This window comes from Salmo salar, chromosome ssa22 (assembly GCF_905237065.1).
Source record: "Salmo salar chromosome ssa22, Ssal_v3.1, whole genome shotgun sequence".
Taxonomy (NCBI): domain Eukaryota; kingdom Metazoa; phylum Chordata; class Actinopteri; order Salmoniformes; family Salmonidae; genus Salmo; species Salmo salar.
The window spans coordinates 62,705,461-62,723,677 of record NC_059463.1 but is presented as its reverse complement, the minus strand read 5'-3'; the positions used below and the strand labels follow the sequence as shown (position 1 = coordinate 62,723,677).

Sequence of the window (18,217 nt, the reverse complement as noted above, 5' to 3'; positions counted from 1 at the left end):
AGTAGACAGTCTACATACCATTGGTCGTGTAGTGTAGATAGTAGACAGTCTACATACCATTGGTCGTGTTGTGTACCGTTGGTCATGTAGTGTAGATAGTAGACAGTCTACATACCGTTGGTCTGTAGTGTAGATAGTAGACAGTCTACATACCGTTGGTCATGTAGTGTAGATAGTAGACAGTCTACATACCGTTGGTCTGTAGTGTAGATAGACAGTCTACATACCGTTGGTCTGTAGTGTAGATAGTAGACTGTCTACATGGCTTTAAACTAATACCCCACGCTACATTCATTCACTCTGTCATGCAAACTGCGACAGGAACATTATCAATATAAACTTTCAATGCCGTTTATTATATGAATACTTCAAATCGATATTTTGTATCAACAATGTAATAATTTGGAAGGACATGTCAATCGTTTTTTTTTATATATATATATATATACAAATTCGGTCAGTCACTGTTCCAGACGATCCTAGCGAGTGTCGGTGACTTTGTTTCGGGGGGCAGCAGCGGTGTGTCTCAGTGAGAGTCAGTGAGCCGCTCCTGGTGCGTGTATTAGCAGCACGCCCTGATAGATATCAGAGAGAGATACCATCGGCCCTGCAGGCGAGCACTCGGATCTGTTAGATATCTCTTTCTCTTACGGTAACCGGGGAGACAGGCTGACCAATGCGACACAAACAACTTCAGATATACCCCAGGATATTTCAGACTCGTATGCAGAGGAACTTTCATTTGTCCCCCGGAGGCTTTTCTTTCTGTCGCCAATAAGTTTACCTGGAATTCCCGTCTGCCTGTCTGCCCGTCTGCCTGCCTGCCTGCCTGCCCGCCTGCCCGCCCGCCCGCCTGCCTGCCTGCCCGTCTGCCTGCCTGCCTGCCGGTCTGGTTGCAGCGGTCACATCAAACCAACTGGCTGGTTGATCATGAGCATGAAAACGCGCTGCTGGATGTTCCACATGTTTCTCTGCTTGGGAATAGTGTATTTGAAAATAGGGTGAGTAGATTGTGCATGTTGAGACCTGATAGCGTGGAATTAGGGATGAGAGCTGGGGAATGTTGTCAGTGGATAGCTATGGACACAGATCATATGGGACATGTGGGCAGGAAATAATACCTAGATCATTTATTGTCAACGAAATAATATTAGGTAGGACTAGTTTTTTTTATTTCATTGTTCCATTAATTGTGACATCTGAGTAAATGAGCTGTTAGCCCCAATAGACATGTATTAGCGTACTGTTCTGCACAGTGGGATTTATATATAAATAGAGTTTTAACATTAAACAGAGAATGAAACATGAAGAATAACAATAACTCGGATTGAAAATATGTTGAATGGTTTTTGTGTTGTAACGTATGTATGATTCATAGTCCCTGTAAAAAAAAATGTCAATATACTCGCATGATTGTCATTCTCCACTATGTCCAACTATTTTGAAACCATGTTGATGACAAGTATCCAACGCATTATTCATTATTTGCCATAATTGAATGTAACTAATACAATTGACAGGGTTTTTTCGTCCGTGGTGGCATTAGGCGCCAGTATCATCTGTAACAAGATCCCGGGTTTAGCTCCTCGACAGCGGACGATCTGTCAGAGCCGACCGGACGCCATTATAGTGATCGGAGAAGGAGCTCAGATGGGCATCGATGAATGCCAGTTTCAGTTTAAACACGGACGGTGGAACTGTTCTGCCCTGGGACAGAGGACCGTATTTGGAAAAGAGCTGAAAGTGGGTATGTTACAATAATTTCAGTTTCACCACTTACAGAGATATTAAATCGATATTATTAGGATACACCTGACAGCACTCCGTTCCCAATGTATTTGCCAAGTTCTCAGAAATGTTCTTCCTTTTTTGTGAATGGTTTAACACGTGTTCCCCTCTCACTTTAGTTCTGTTTCACCCATCATATGGCATTAGTCCAATTAAAAAGTTGTTTACACTCATCATGTGATAGACTTTAATCATGTCTGGTATCCTGTAATGTGGACATCAGATAGCTGAACAGTGATAGACTTTAATCATGTCTGGTATCCTGTAATGTGGACATCAGATAGCTGAACAGTGATAGACTTTAATCATGTCTGGTATCCTGTAATGTGGACATCAGATAGCTGAACAGTGATAGACTTTAATCATGTCTGGTATCCTGTAATGTGGACATCAGATAGCTGAACAGTGATAGACTTTAATCATGTCTGGTATCCTGTAATGTGGACATCAGATAGCTGAACAGTGATAGACTTTAATCATGTCTGGTATCCTGTAATATGGACATCAGATAGCTGAACAGTGATAGACTTTAATCATGTCTGGTATCCTGTAATGTGGACATCAGATAGCTGAACAGTGATAGACTTTAATCATGTCTGGTATCCTATATTATGGACATCAGACTTGAATTAATTTACCAATTTCTTCCTTTCATAGTTTTTATTCCTGAGATCAAAGTGTTACGTAATCATGTGATGTCTATGCTATGCTATAACCTGACTTTTACTGAATGCTATTCATTACATTTACATTATTTAGCAGACGCTCTTATCCAGAGCGACTTACAGTAGTGAATGCATACATTTCCTAAAAAAAATTTCTCCGTACTCGTCCCCCGTGGGAAACGAACCCACAACCCTGGCGTTGCAAACACCATGTTCTACCAACTGAGCCACATTGGACCTATTCCAAATGAATACCTCCACCTGGCCCAATCTGTAGGTCTAGAATACAGAGGTATGAGATGCTTCAAAAACATGATGGATGGTGGGGCTGGAGATACTGTATCTAACCACTCTCAGATTCATAGACTGGTAGACTGTATGTAATCACTCTGAGATTCATAGACTGGTAGACTGTATGTAACCACTCTGAGATTCATAGACTGGTAGACTGTATGTAACCACTCTCAGATTCATAGACTGGTATGTATGTAACCACTCTCAGATTCATAGACTGGATAGACTGTATGTAACCACTCTCAGATTCATAGACTGGTAGACTGTATGTAACCACTCTCATATTCATAGACTGGTAGACTGTATGTAACCACTCTCAGATTCATAGACTGGTAGACTGTATGTAACCACTCTCAGATTCATAGACTGTATGTAACCACTCTCTGATTCATAGACTGTATGTAACCACTCTCAGATTCATAGACTGTATGTAACCACTCTCATATTCATAGACTGGTAGACTGTATGTAACCACTCTGAGATTCATAGACTGTATGTAACCACTCTCAGATTCATAGACTGGTAGACTGTATGTAACCACTCTCAGATTCATAGACTGGTAGACTGTATGTAACCACTCTGAGATTCATAGACTGCATGTAATCACTCTCAGATTCATAGACTGGTAGACTGTATGTAACCACTCTCTGATTCATAGACTGTATGTAACCACTCTCAGATTCATAGACTGTATGTAACCACTCTCAGATTCATAGACTGTATGTAACCACTCTCATATTCATAGACTGGTAGACTGTATGTAACCACTCTCAGATTCATAGACTGTATGTAATCACTCTCAGATTCATAGACTGTATGTATCACTCTCAGATTCATAGACTGTATGTAATCACTCTCAGATTCATAGACTGGTAGACTGTATATAACCACTCTCAGATTCATAGACTGTATGTAACCACTCTCAGATTCATAGACTGTATGTAATCACTCTCAGATTAATAGACTGTATGTAACCACTCTCTGATTCATAGACTGGTAGACTGTATGTAACCACTCTCTGATTCATAGACTGGTAGACTGTATGTAACCACTCTCAGATTCATAGACTGTATGTAATCACTCTCAGATTCATAGACTGGTAGACTGTATGTAACCACTCTCAGATTCATAGACTGTATGTAACCACTCTCTGATTCATAGACTGGTAGACTGTATGTAACCACTCTCTGATTCATAGACTGTATGTAACCACTCTCAGATTCATAGACTGTATGTAACCACTCTCTGATTCATAGACTGGTAGACTGTATGTAACCACTCTCAGATTCATAGACTGTATGTAACCACTCTCAGATTCATAGACTGTATGTAACCACTCTCATATTCATAGACTGGTAGACTGTATGTAACCACTCTGAGATTCATAGACTGTATGTAATCACTCTCAGATTCATAGACTGGTAGACTGTATGTAACCACTCTCTGATTCATAGACTGTATGTAACCACTCTCAGATTCATAGACTGGTAGACTGTATGTAACCACTCTCTGATTCATAGACTGTATATAACCACTCTCTGATTCATAGACTGGTAGACTGTATGTAACCACTCTCAGATTCATAGACTGTATGTAACCACTCTCTGATTCATAGACTGTTAGACTGTATGTAACCACTCTCTGATTCATAGACTGTATTCAACCACTCTCTGATTCATAGACTGTATGTAACCACTCTCAGATTCATAGACTGTATTCAACCACTCTCAGATTCATAGACTGACTGACCATCAATGATATACAATCATAGTTTGAACCATGTTTTGAGGCTATACTGTGTTTGTTTACTTTGTTTACAAACATTGGAGTAAAACGAAGTGATATGTTGTGTTCTGATGAGGTCGCCAGTTGAACTGAGTTCATGAGGCATTTTTCAGTTAAATTCTTCATCAGTCAATGGGTACATATCCATTATTCAATCAATGGGTACATATCAATTATTCAATCAATGGGTACATATCAATTATTCAATCAATGGGTACATATCCATTATTCAATTATTCAATCAATGGGTACATATCCATTATTCAATTATTCAATCATTGGGTACATATCAATTATTCAATCAATGGGTACATATCAATTATTCAATCAATGGGTACATATCCATTATTCAATCAATGGGTACATATCCATTATTCAATCAATGGGTACATATCAATTATTCAATCAATGGGTACATATCAATTATTCAATCAATGGGTACATATCAATTATTCAATCAATGGGTACATATCCATTATTCAATCAATGGGTACATATCCATTATTCAATCAATGGGTACATATCCATTATTCAATCAATGGGTACATATCCATTATTCAATCAATGGGTACATATCCATTATTCAATCAATGGGTACATATCCATTATTCAATCAATGGGTACATATCCATTATTCAATCAATGGGTACATATCAATTATTCAATCAATGGGTACATATCAATTATTCAATCAATGGGTACATATCAATTATTCAATCAATGGGTACATATCAATTATTCAATCAATGGGTACATATCAATTATTCAATCAATGGGTACATATCCATTATTCAATTATTCAATCAATGGGTACATATCAATTATTCAATCAATGGGTACATATCAATTATTCAATCAATGGGTACATATCAATTATTCAATCAATGGGTACATATCAATTATTCAATCAATGGGAACATATCCATTATTCAATCAATGGGTACATTTTATTTATAAGTCCACAAATGGATGTTGCAACTGCAGATTTCCCCTTTGATTTGCCTGTTTATGGATTTTATACAAATAGCCATAAATATAATAGAATTTACAATCAAATGTAGGCTATTCCTTCTATAGTATGATGTTGTTACATGGAGTAATGGTTGGATTAATATTTAAGTAATGTGTTCAAGTTAATTTGTTTTCAGACTACATTTTTTTACCCCAATGGCTTTGGTGCAAGTCTGTAGTAAATGTACAAAACTCTTAGTACAAAACTAAAATACAGTTACAAATCTGTAAGCACATTTTCAATTGGCTTTAGTACAACTCACAACATCATACAGTCACTTTGTCACCCAACTTAAACAGTGTTTTGTGATACACATTGCAATGCATGTTCATACAGAGCATTTGCTTTTCACAATACAATGTCCAAATGACTGATTGTCTTCTCATTTGCTAAAATGAGAAGACTAGCCCGGATTAGCCCGGACTGTTCTTTCCCCAACAGATGGCGCCCCACTGCTTGTGTTGTGAGACAGAAAAAATATAGAGCTTGAAGGAAAACATGGGGGGTTTTGCTTAGCCATATCTGCTGGGCTGGTCTGGCCATATCTGCTGGGCTGGCCATATCTGCTGGGCTGGTCTGGCCATATCTGCTGGGCTGGCCATATCTGCTGGTCTGGGCTGGCCATATCTGCTGGGCTGGCCATATCTGCTGGGCTGGTCTGGCCATATCTGCTGGGCTGGCCATATCTGCTGGGCTGGTCTGGCCATATCTGCTGGGCTGGCCATATCTGCTGGGCTGGGCTGGCCATATCTGCTGGGCTGGCCATATATGCTGGGCTGGCCATATCTGCTGGGCTGGCCATATCTGCTGTGAGCTGGCCAAATATGCTGGTCTGGCCATATCTGCTGGTCTGGCTATATCTGCTGGGCTGGTCTGGCCATATCTGCTGGGCTGGTCTGGCCATATCTGCTGGGCTGGTCTGGCCATATCTGCTGGTCTGGCTATATCTGCTGGGCTGGTCTGGCTGTATCTGCTGGTCTGGCCATATCTGCTGGTCTGGCCATATCTGCTGGGCTGGTCTGGCTATATCTGCTGGTCTGGCCATATCTGCTGGCTTGGCCATATCTGCTGGGCTGGCCTAGCCATATCTGCTGGCCTGGCTATATCTGCTGTGAGCTGACCTAGCCATATCTGCTGTGAGCTGGCCTAGCCATATCTGCTGTGAGCTGGCCTAGCCATATCTGCTGTGAGCTGGCCTAGCCATATCTGCTGTGAGCTGGCCTAGCCATATCTGCTGTGCTGGGCTGGCCTAGCCATATCTGCTGTGAGCTGGCCTAGCCATATCTGCTGTGAGCTGGCCTAGCCATATCTGCTGTGAGCTGGCCTAGCCATATCTGCTGTGAGCTGGCCTAGCCATATCTGCTGTGAGCTGGCCTAGCCATATCTGCTGTGAGCTGGCCTAGCCATATCTGCTGTGAGCTGGCCTAGCCATATCTGCTGTGAGCTGGCCTAGCCATATCTGCTGTGAGCTGGCCTAGCCATATCTGCTGTGCTGGGCTGGCCTAGCCATATCTGCTGTGAGCTGGCCTAGCCATATCTGCTGTGAGCTGGCCTAGCCATATCTGCTGTGCTGGGCTGGCCTAGCCATATCTGCTGTGAGCTGGCCTAGCCATATCTGCTGTGAGCTGGCCTAGCCATATCTGCTGTGCTGGGCTGGCCTAGCCATATCTGCTGTGAGCTGGCCTAGCCATATCTGCTGTGAGCTGGCCTAGCCATATCTGCTGTCTGGCCATATCTGCTGGGCTGGTCTGGCTATATCTGCTGGTCTGGCCATATCTGCTGTGAGCTGGCCTAGCCATATCTGCTGTGCTGGGCTGGCCTAGCCATATCTGCTGTGAGCTGGCCTAGCCATATCTGCTGTGAGCTGGCCTAGCCATATCTGCTGTGAGCTGGCCTAGCCATATCTGCTGTGAGCTGGCCTAGCCATATCTGCTGTGCGGGCTGGCCTAGCCATATCTGCTGTGAGCTGGCCTAGCCATATCTGCTGTGAGCTGGCCTAGCCATATCTGCTGTGAGCTGGCCTAGCCATATCTGCTGGTCTGGCCATATCTGCTGGGCTGGTCTGGCTATATCTGCTGGTCTGGCCATATCTGCTGTGAGCTGGCCTAGCCATATCTGCTGTGCTGGGCTGGCCTTGGGGAAAAGTGTGTCTTTGCGTAAATGCCGTCCACTTGAGGACCTACATTGTGCCTCGCTCTGGGAGCCAGTGGTGAGAGGAAGCCTCTCCAGCTTGTTACTGCTGCCGCCAGACTGAAACACAGCCTACACATACTGACAAGTGACAAAGTCACAAATAAATGGCCAACGTTCTCCTGTTCAGGTCAGTGTTGATATTGTTGCCTTTATAATCAAGTTAATCTGCTAGCTAGGTAGCCTAGTGGTTAGAGCGTTGGGCCAGAAAGTTTGCTGGATCGAATCCTCGAGCTGACATGGTAAAAATCTATCGTTCTGCCCCTGAGTAAGTTCAGTTAACCCACTGTTACCCGGGCCCTGAGTAAGGCAGTTAACCCACTATTCCCCGGGCCCTGAGTAAGGCAGTTAACCCACTGTTCCCCGGGCCCTGAGTAAGACAGTTAACCCACTGTTCCCCGGGCCCTGAGTAAGACAGTTAACCCACTGTTCCCCGGGCCCTGAGCAAGGCAATTTACCCACTGTTCCCTGGGCGCCGAAGACGTGGATGTCGCTTAAGGCAGCCCCCCTTACCTCTCTGATTCAGAGGGGTTGGGTTAAATGTGGAAGACACATTTCAGTTGAATACATTCAGTTGGACAACTGACTAGGTATCTCCACCTTCCCTTAGCTACTTGCTATCTAACCTTAGCTAGATAGCAAGCATGTTTGATGAGTATGCAGGCCATGGAAGAACTGGGATTTTTATTTGTTTTACTTACAGGAATTGTGTCTAGATCCTTGCGACATGGAGCTGTACATTATCATGCTGAAACATGAGGTGATGGCGGCGGATGAATGACAATGGGCCTCAGGATCCATCAATAAAATGCAATTGTGTTCATTGTCTGTAGCTTATGCCTACCCATACCATTTAAGTGTATTTCTTTTAATTGTATTTCATTTAACCTTTATTTAACTAGGCAAGTCAGTTAAGAACAAATTCTTATTTACAATGATTACCTTCCCCGGCCAAGCTCGGACGACGCTGTGCGCCGCCCTATGGGACTCCCAATCACGGCCGGATGTGATACAGCCTGGATACCATAACCCCACCGCCACCATGGGGGACTCTGTTCACAACATTAACATCAGCAAACCGCTCGGCCACACGACACCATACACGTGGTCTGGAAACACGACGCCATACATGTGGTCCGGCCACACGACGCCATACACGTGGTCTGGCCACACGACGCCATACACGTGGTTTGGCCACACGACGCCATACACGTGGTCCGGCCACACGACGCCATACACGTGGTTTGGCCACACGACGCCATACACGTGGTCTGGCCACACGACGCCATACACGTGGTCTGACCACGCGACGCCATACACGTGGTCTGTGGTTGCTCTCTAAATCGCCATTGGAGGTGGCTTATGGTTGTTTAACATCTAAAGTGAACTAGATACACTGAGTGTACAAAACATTAGGAACAGATTCCTAATATTGAGTTGCAGCCCCTTTTGTCCTTAGAACAGCATCAATTCGTCGTATTTTGTATGTTTGTTGTTTCCTTGGGACTGAGATGTTTACCCCCCTTATGAACTTACCTATGACTGCATTGTTACAGCCTCAAGTCATCGGGGCGTGGACTCTACAAGGTGTCGAAAGCCGTTCCACAGGGATGCTGGCCCCATGTTCACTCCAATGCTTCCCCACAGTTGTGTCCAGTTGGCTGGTAGTGGATCTCTACCTCAAATAGCTAATTTCATCTCATCCCGCAGATGTTTCATTGGACCTTCCCTGTGGCTCAGTTGGTTAGAGCGTGGTGTTTGCAACGCCAGGGTTGTGGGTTCGATTCCCACGGGGGGCCAGCACAGAAAAAAATAAAAATAAATTAAATGTATGCATTCACTACTGTAAGTCGCTCTGGATAAGAGCGTCTGCTAAATGACTAAAATGTAAAATGTATATTGAGATCTGGTGGGCAGAGGCCACTGCTGTAAGCAGATTTCACAACATTCCTAGCCTTGTGGCGTGGGGCATTATCCTGCAGAAAAAAATATGTTCGCAGATGTATACACTGCTGCCATGAAGGCATCTGATTGGCACTAATGTTGAGATATCCTGTGGCATTCAAAAGTTGCTCCACTTTTATTAAGGGGAACCAATGTGTGCCCTGAAAACACAACACCAGCACCAGACTGCAGTGTTGACACGCGGCATAATGGATGCATGTACTCGTGGTATTCTCCATATCCTAGTCCTCCCATCACAACATGATGGATGCAGGTACTCGTGGTATTCTCCATACCCTAGTCCTCCCATCACAACATGATGGATGCATGTACTCGTGGTATTCTCCATATCCTAGTCCTCCCATCACAACATGATGGATGCAGGTACTCATGGTATTCTCCATACCCTAGTCCTCCCATCACAACATGATGGATGCAGGTACTTGTAACCGATGTGAAATGGCTAGTTAGTTAGCGGTGGTCCGCTTGCTTTCAATCGGTGACGTCACTCGCTCGAGACTTGAGTAGGGTTGCCCCTTGCGTTGCAAGGGCCGCGGCTTTTTGGCCGATGGGTAACGATGCTTCGTGGGGTGTCAGTTGTTGATGTGTGCAAGGGTCCCTGGTCGACAGGTTGGCGAGAGAGCTGTTACATCATGGTATTCTCCATACCCTAGTCCTCCCATCACAACATGATGGATGCAGGTACTCATGGTATTCTCCATATCCTAGTCCTCCCATCACAACATGATGGATGCAGGTACTCGTGGTATTCTCCATATCCTAGTCCTCCCATCACAACATGATGGATGCAGGTACTCATGGTATTCTCCATACCCTAGTCCTCCCATCACAACATGATGGATGCAGGTACTCATGGTATTCTCCCTACCCTAGTCCTCCCATCACAACATGATGGATGCAGGTACTCATGGTATTCTCCATACCCTAGTCCTCCCATCACAACATGATGGATGCATGTACTCATGGTATTCTCCATACCCTAGTCCTCCCATCACAACATGATGGATGCAGGTACTCGTGGTATTCTCCATACCCTAGTCCTCCCATCACAACATGATGGATGCAGGTACTCATGGTATTCTCCATACCCTAGTCCTCCCATCACAACATGATGGATGCAGGTACTCATGGTATTCTCCATACCCTAGTCCTCCCATCACAACATGATGGATGCAGGTACTCATGGTATTCTCCATACCCTAGTCCTCCCATCACAACATGATGGATGCAGGTACTCGTGGTATTCTCCATACCCTAGTCCTCCCATCACAACATGATGGATGCAGGTACTCATGGTATTCTCCATACCCTAGTCCTCCCATCACAACATGATGGATGCAGGTACTCATGGTATTCTCCATACCCTAGTCCTCCCATCAGCGTGAAACCGCATGAACCGGGATTCATCAAACCAGGTTTATCCAATTCTCCTGTGTCCAGTGTTTTCGTTCCATAGCCCACTGCAATAGCAGGTTCTTGTTTGGTCGTCAGCTGCCATACCCCATTCGTGTCAAGGTACGACAACTTGTGTATTATTTTATGGGTCTTTGGGAACCAATGTTGTACCGGACTGTTGGTCTGCATAATTTGTGTCAGCCTCCTTTGTCCTTTTTCATCAGTGACCCGTTCTCCACCACTGGCCTGCTGTTGGCTGGATGTCCTTTGGGTGGTGGACCATTCTTGATACACACGGGAAACTGTTAACTAAAAGTTAACTAGACCTATCTAGCTGTTTAGTATCTAACGTTAACTAGACCTATCTATCTGTTTAAGATTTAAAGTTAACTAGATCTATCTAGCTGTTTATATGAAGTTAACTAGATCTATCTAGCTGTTTAGTATCTAATGTTAACTAGACCTATCTATCTGTTTAGGATCTAAAGTTAACTAGATCTATCTAGCTGTTTATATGAAGTTAACTAGATCTATCTAGCTGTTTATATGAAGTTAACTAGATCTATCTAGCTGTTTAGTATCTAATGTTAACTAGATCTATCTAGCTGTTTATATGAAGTTAACTAGACCTATCTAGCTGTTTAGTATCTAAAGTTAACTAGATCTATCTAGCTGTTTAGGATCTAAAGTTAACTAGATCTATCTAGCTGTTTATATGAAGTTAACTAGATCCATCTAGCTGTTTATATGAAGTTAACTAGATCTATCTAGCTGTTTATATGAAGTTAACTAGATCTATCTAGCTGTTTATATGAAGTTAGCTAGATCTATCTAGCTGTTTATATGAAGTTAACTAGATCTATCTAGCTGTTTATATGAAGTTAACTAGATCTATCTAGCTGTTTATATGAAGTTAACTAGATCTATCTAGCTGTTTATATGAAGTTAACTAGATCTATCTAGCTGTTTAGGATCTAAAGTTAACTAGATCTATCTAGCTGTTTAGGATCTAAAGTTAACTAGATCTATCTAGCTGTTTATATGAAGTTAACTAGATCTATCTAGCTGTTTATATGAAGTTAACTAGATCTATCTAGCTGTTTATATGAAGTTAACTAGATCTATCTAGCTGTTTATCTGAAGTGTTCCTGAGGAGAGCCAGGCCTCACTTCACTCCACATGATATTTTAAAACATTTCAATTGATTGCCCTGTCAGTTATTCAGTGTGCAATGTTCTGCATACCTGTAGCTATCGGTCCAGAACTGTGAAACTCATAACGCTGGCAGACAGAACATATATCATCTACTGGTGTAGACACAGAAACATGGTGTACATTTCCTACAATTACATTTTCGGACAAAGAGTACTTCCTCTCACCTGCAGGTGCTCAGACATGATTGGTCAGGATTAACCAGAGTAAACTAGTGAACCATTTTCACTGCCTCTGCTCTGGGTTGCAAGGGTTAGGATATTATACACACTAAAACAAATGGTTCTATATAGTTTCAAATAGGAGTTATTTGGCTTGTTAGCAAAGGGGAACCATTTTTAGCGCTATTGTAAATAGAAACTTGTTTTGAAGGTTCTATAAAGAACCGTTAATAAAATGTTCTATATAGCACCAAAGAAGGGTTCTGCTATGATTAAAACCCCTTTTTTTGGGTTTTAAATCAAATTCAAATCAAATTTTATTTGTCACATACACATGGTTAGCAGGTGTTAATGTGAGTGTAGCGAAATGCTTGTGCTTCTAGTTCCGACCATGCAGTAATATCTAACAAGTAATCTACCAATTCCACAACAATTACCTTATACACACAAACGTAAAGGAAAGAATAAGAATATGTACATATAAATATATAAATGAGTGATGGCCGAACGGCATAGGCAAAGATGCAGTAGATGGTATAGAGTACAGTATATACATATGAGATGAGTAATGTAGGGTATGTAAACATTATAAAAAGTGGCATTGTTTAAAGTGGCTAGTGATACATTTATTACATCCAATTTTTAATTATTAAAGTGGCTAGAGATTTGAGTCAGTATGTTGGCAGCAGCCACTCAATGTTAGTGATGGCTGTTTAACAATCTGATGGCCTTGAGATAGAAGCTGTTTTTCAGTCTCTCGGTCCCAGCTTTGATGCACCTGTACTGACCTCGCCTTCTGGATGTTAGCAGGGTGAACAGGCAGTGGCTCGGATGGTTGATGTCCTTGATGATCTTTTTGGCCTTCCTGTGACATCGGGTGGTGTAGGTGTCCTGGAGGGCAGGTAGTTTGCCCCCGGTGATGCGTTGTGCAGACCTCACTACCCTCTGGAGAGCCTTACGGTTGTGGGCGGAGCAGTTGCCGTACCAGGCGGTGATACATCCCGACAGGATGCTCACGATTGTGCATCTGTAAAGGTTTGTGAGTGTTTTTGGTGACAAGTAAAATTTCTTCAGCCTCCTGAGGTTGAAGAGGTGCTGCTGCACCTTCTTCACCACGCTGTCTGTGTGGGTGGACCATTTCAGTTTGTCCGTGATGTGTACGCCGAGGAACTTAAAACTTTCCACCTTCTCCACCACTGTACCGTTGATGTGGCTGCTCCCTCTGCTGTTTCCTGAAGTCCACGATCATCTCCTTTGTTTTGTTGACATTGAGTGTGAGGTTATTTTCCTGACACCACACTCCGAGGGCCCTCACCTCCTCCCTGTAGGCCGTCTCGTCGTTGTTGGTAATCAAGCCTACCACTGTAATGTCATCTGCAAACTTGATGATTGAGTTGGAGGCGTGCATGGCCACGCAGTCATGAGTGAACAGGGAGTACAGGAGAGGGCTGAGAACGCACCCTTGTGGGGCCCCAGTGTTGAGGATCAGCGGGGTGGAGATGTTGTTACCTACCCTCACCACCTGGGGGCGGCCCGTCAGGAAGTCCAGGACCCAGTTGCACAGGGCGGGGTTGAGACCCAGGGTCTCGAGCTTAATGACGAGTTTGGAGGGTACTATGGTGTTAAATGCTGAGCTGTAATCGATGAACAGCATTCTTACATAGGTATTCCTCTTGTCCAGATGGGTTAGGGCAGTGTGCCATGTGATTGCGATTGCGTCATCTGTGGACCTATTGGGGCGGTAAGCAAATCGGAGTGGGTCTAGGGTGTCAGGTAGGGTGGAGGTGATATGATCCTTGACTAGTCTCTCAAAGCACTTCATGATGACGGAAGTGAGTGCTATGGGGCAATAGTCATTTAGCTCAGTTACCTTAGCTTTCTTGGGAACAGGAACAATGGTGGCCCTCTTGAAGCATGTGGGAACAGCAGACTGGGATAAGGATTGATTGAATATGTCCGTAAACACATCAGCCAGCTGGTCTGCGCATGCTCTGAGGACGCGGCTAGGGATGCCGTCTGGGCCGGCAGCCTTGCGAGGGTTAACACGTTTAAATGTTTTACTCACGTTGGCTGCAGTGAAAGACAACCCGCGGGTTTTGGTAGCGGGCTGTGTCAGTGGCACTGTATTGTCCTCAAAGCGAGCAAAGAATTTGTTTAGTTTGTCTGGGAGCAAGACATCGTGGTCCGTGACAGGGCTGGTTTTCTTTTTGTAATCCGTGATTGACTGTAGACCCTGCCACATACCTCTCGTGTCTGAGCCGTTGAATTGCGACTCCACTTTGTCTCTATACTGACGCTTAGTTTGTTTGATTGCCTTGCGGAGGGAATAGCTACACTGTTTGTATTCGGTCATGTTTCTGGTTGCCTTGCCCTGATTAAAAGCAGTGGTTTGCGCTTTCAGTTTTGCACAAATGCTGCCATCAATCCACGGTTTCTGGTTAGGGAAGGTTTTAATCGTCACAGTGGGTACAACATCACCGATGCACTTGCTAATAAACTCACTCACCGAATCAGCGTATTCGCTGTATTGTTCGACGCTATGCGGAACATATCCCAGTCCACGTGATCGAAGCAATCTTGAAGCGTGGAATCCGATTGGTCAGACCAGCATTGAACAGACCTGAGCGCGGGAGCTTCCTGTTTTAGTTTCTGTCTATAGGCTGGGAGCAACAAAATGGAGTCGTGGTCAGATTTTCTAAAAGGAAGGCGGGGGAGGGCTTTGTATGCGTCGCGGAAGTTAGAATAACAATGATCCAGGGTTTTGCCAGCCCGGGTCGCGCATTCGATATGCTGATAAAATTTAGGGAGCCTTGTTTTCAGATTAGCCTTGTTAAAATCCCCAGCTACAATAAATGCAGCCTCAGGATATGTGGTTTCCAGTTTACATAGAGTCCAATGAAGTTCTTTCAGGGCGGTCGATGTGTCTGCTTGGGGTGGGATATACACGACTGTGATTATAATCTAAGAGAATTCTCTTGGTAGATAATGCGGTCGGCATTTGAATTCTAGGTCAGGTAAACAAAAGGACTTAGCTATAGAACCCTTTTTAATGGTTCTTTATAGAGAATGATTCTATAAAGAAACTTTCTCAATCTTTAGGTTCTAGAAAGAACATTTTGAAGAACCAAACAGGGTTATTTTTTCTGGTTAGCCATTTTATATTGTTACAATTTCGTTGGTTTTATTATTGTGTTAACCTCTTGGGGCTAGGTGGGACGCTAGCGTGCCACCCGTGGTGCACTCCATCAACAGCAGGTGCATTTCAAGAGCGGCAAATTTGAATCCAAATAAATGTCAAAATTCAAATTTTTCAAAAATACAACTATTTTACACCATTTGAAAGATAAACATCTCCTTAATCTAACCACGTTTTACGATTTCAAAAAGGTTTTACGGCGAAAGCATAAATTTAGAGTATGTTAGGACAGTACATTTACAAGAGTTGTGTGTAATGTTTTGTCAAGTCAAAGACAGGGTCACCAAAACCATAAAACCAGCTAAAATGATGCACTAACCTTTTACAATCTCCATCAGATCAAATTCAAATCAAATTTATTTTTATATAGCCCTTCGTACATCAGCTGATATTCTCAAAGTGCTGTACAGAAACGCAGCCTAAAACCCCCAAACAGCAAGCAAAGCATGTGAAAGAAGCACGGTGGCTAGGAAAAACTCCCTAGGAAAAACTCCCTAGAAAGGCCAAAAACCTAGGAAGAAACCTAGAGAGGAACCAGGCTATGAGGGGTGGCCAGTCCTCTTCTGGCTGTGCAGGGTGGATATTATAACAGAACATGGTCAAAATGTTAAAATGTTAAAATGTTCATAAATGACCAGCATGGTCAAATAATAATAATCATAGTAGTTGTCGAGGGTGCAACAAGCACGTCCGGTGAACAGGTCAGGGTTCCATAGCCGCAGGCAGAACAGTTGAAACTGGAGCAGCAGCACGGCCAGGTGGACTGGGGACAGCAAGGAGTCATCATACCAGGTAGTCCTGAGGCATGGTCCTAGGGCTCAGGTCCTCCGAGAGAAAGACAGAAAGAGAGAAAGAGAGAATTAGAGAGAGCATATTTAAATACACACAGGACACCGGATAAGACAAGAGAAATACTCCAGATGTAACAGACTGACCCTAGCCCCCCGACACATAAACTACTGCAGCATAAATACTGGAGGCTGAGACAGGAGGGATCAGAAGACACTGTGGCCCCATCCGATGATACCCCGGGACAGGGCCAAACAGGCAGGATATAACCCCACCCACTTTGCCAAAGCACAGCCCCCACACCACTAGAGGGATGTCTCCAACCACCAACTTACCGTCCTAAGACAAGGCCGAGTATAGCCCACAACGATCTCCGCCATGGCACAACCCAAGGGGGGGGGCGCCAACCCAGACAGGAAGACCACGTCAGTGACTCAACCCACTCAAGTGACGCACCCCTCCCATGGACGGCAAGGAAGAACACCAGTAGGCCAGTGACTCAGCCTCTGTAAAAGGGTTAGAGGCAGAGAATCCCAGTGGAAAGAGGGGAACCGGCAAGGCAGAGACAGCAAGGGCGGTTCGTTGCTCCAGCCTTTCCGTTCACCTTCACACTCCTGGGCCAGACTATACTTAATCATAGGACCTACTGAAGAGATAAGTCTTCAGTAAAGACTTAAAGGTTGAGACTGAGTCTGCGTCTCTCACATTGGTAGGCAGACCATTCCATAAAAATGGAGCTCTATAGGAGAAAGCCCTACCTCCAGCCGTTTGCTTAGAAATTCTAGGGACAATTAGGAGGCCTGCGTCTTGTGACCGTAGCGTACGTGTAGGTATGTACGGCAGGACCAAATCGGAAAGATAGGTAGGAGCAAGCCCATGTAATGCTTTGTAGGTTAGCAGTAAAACCTTGAAATCAGCCCTTGCCTTAACAGGAAGCCAGTGTAGGGAGGCTAACACTGGAGTAATATGATCAAATTTTTTGGTTCTAGTCAGGATTCTAGCAGCCGTATTTAGCACTAACTGAAGTTTATTTAGTGCTTTATCCGGGTAGCCGGAAAGTAGAGCATTGCAGTAGTCCAGCCTAGAAGTAACAAAAGCATGGATTAATTTTTCTGCGTCATTTTTGGACAGAAAATTTCTGATTTTTGCAATGTTACGTAGATGGAAAAAAGCTGTCCTTGAAACAGTCTTGATATGTTCTTCAAAAGAGAGATCAGGGTCCAGAGTAACGCCGAGGTCCTTCACAGTTTTATTTGAGACGACTGTACAACCATCCAGATTAATTGTCAGATTCAACAGAAGATCTCTTTGTTTCTTGGGACCTAGAACAAGCATCTCTGTTTTGTCCGAGTTTAAAAGTAGAAAGTTTGCAGCCATCCACTTCTTTATGTCTGAAACACAGGCTTCTAGCGAGGGCAATTTTGGGGCTTCACCATGTTTCATTGAAATGTACAGCTGTGTGTCGTCTGCATAGCAGTGAAATTTAACATTATGTTTTCGAATGACATCCCCAAGAGGTAAAATATATAGTGAAAACAATAGTGGTCCTAAAACGGAACCTTGAGGAACACCGAAATTTACAATTGATTTGTCAGAGGACAAACCATTCACAGAGACAAACTGATATCTTTCCGACAGATAAGATCTAAACCAGGCCAGAACTTGTCCATGTAGACCAATTTGGGTTTCCAATCTCTCCAAAAGAATGTGGTGATCGATGGTATCAAAAGCGGCACTAAGATCTAGGAGCACGAGGACAGATGCA

At 43.7% G+C, this 18,217-nt stretch overlaps 1 protein-coding gene across 1 annotated transcript in view; it reads left to right on the top strand.

Annotated features, from left to right (window-relative positions):
- The first annotated feature begins 547 nt into the window (after positions 1-547).
- Positions 548-18,217, top strand: part of wnt7aa (wingless-type MMTV integration site family, member 7Aa) — a 56,573-nt gene continuing 38,903 nt past the window's right edge. The window contains exons 1-2 of the mRNA XM_045705474.1: positions 548-1,001; positions 1,521-1,747. Of these exons, the coding sequence (XP_045561430.1) occupies positions 931-1,001; positions 1,521-1,747 (298 nt within the window). The 5' untranslated portion in view covers positions 548-930. The remainder of the gene's footprint in view (positions 1,002-1,520; positions 1,748-18,217) is intronic.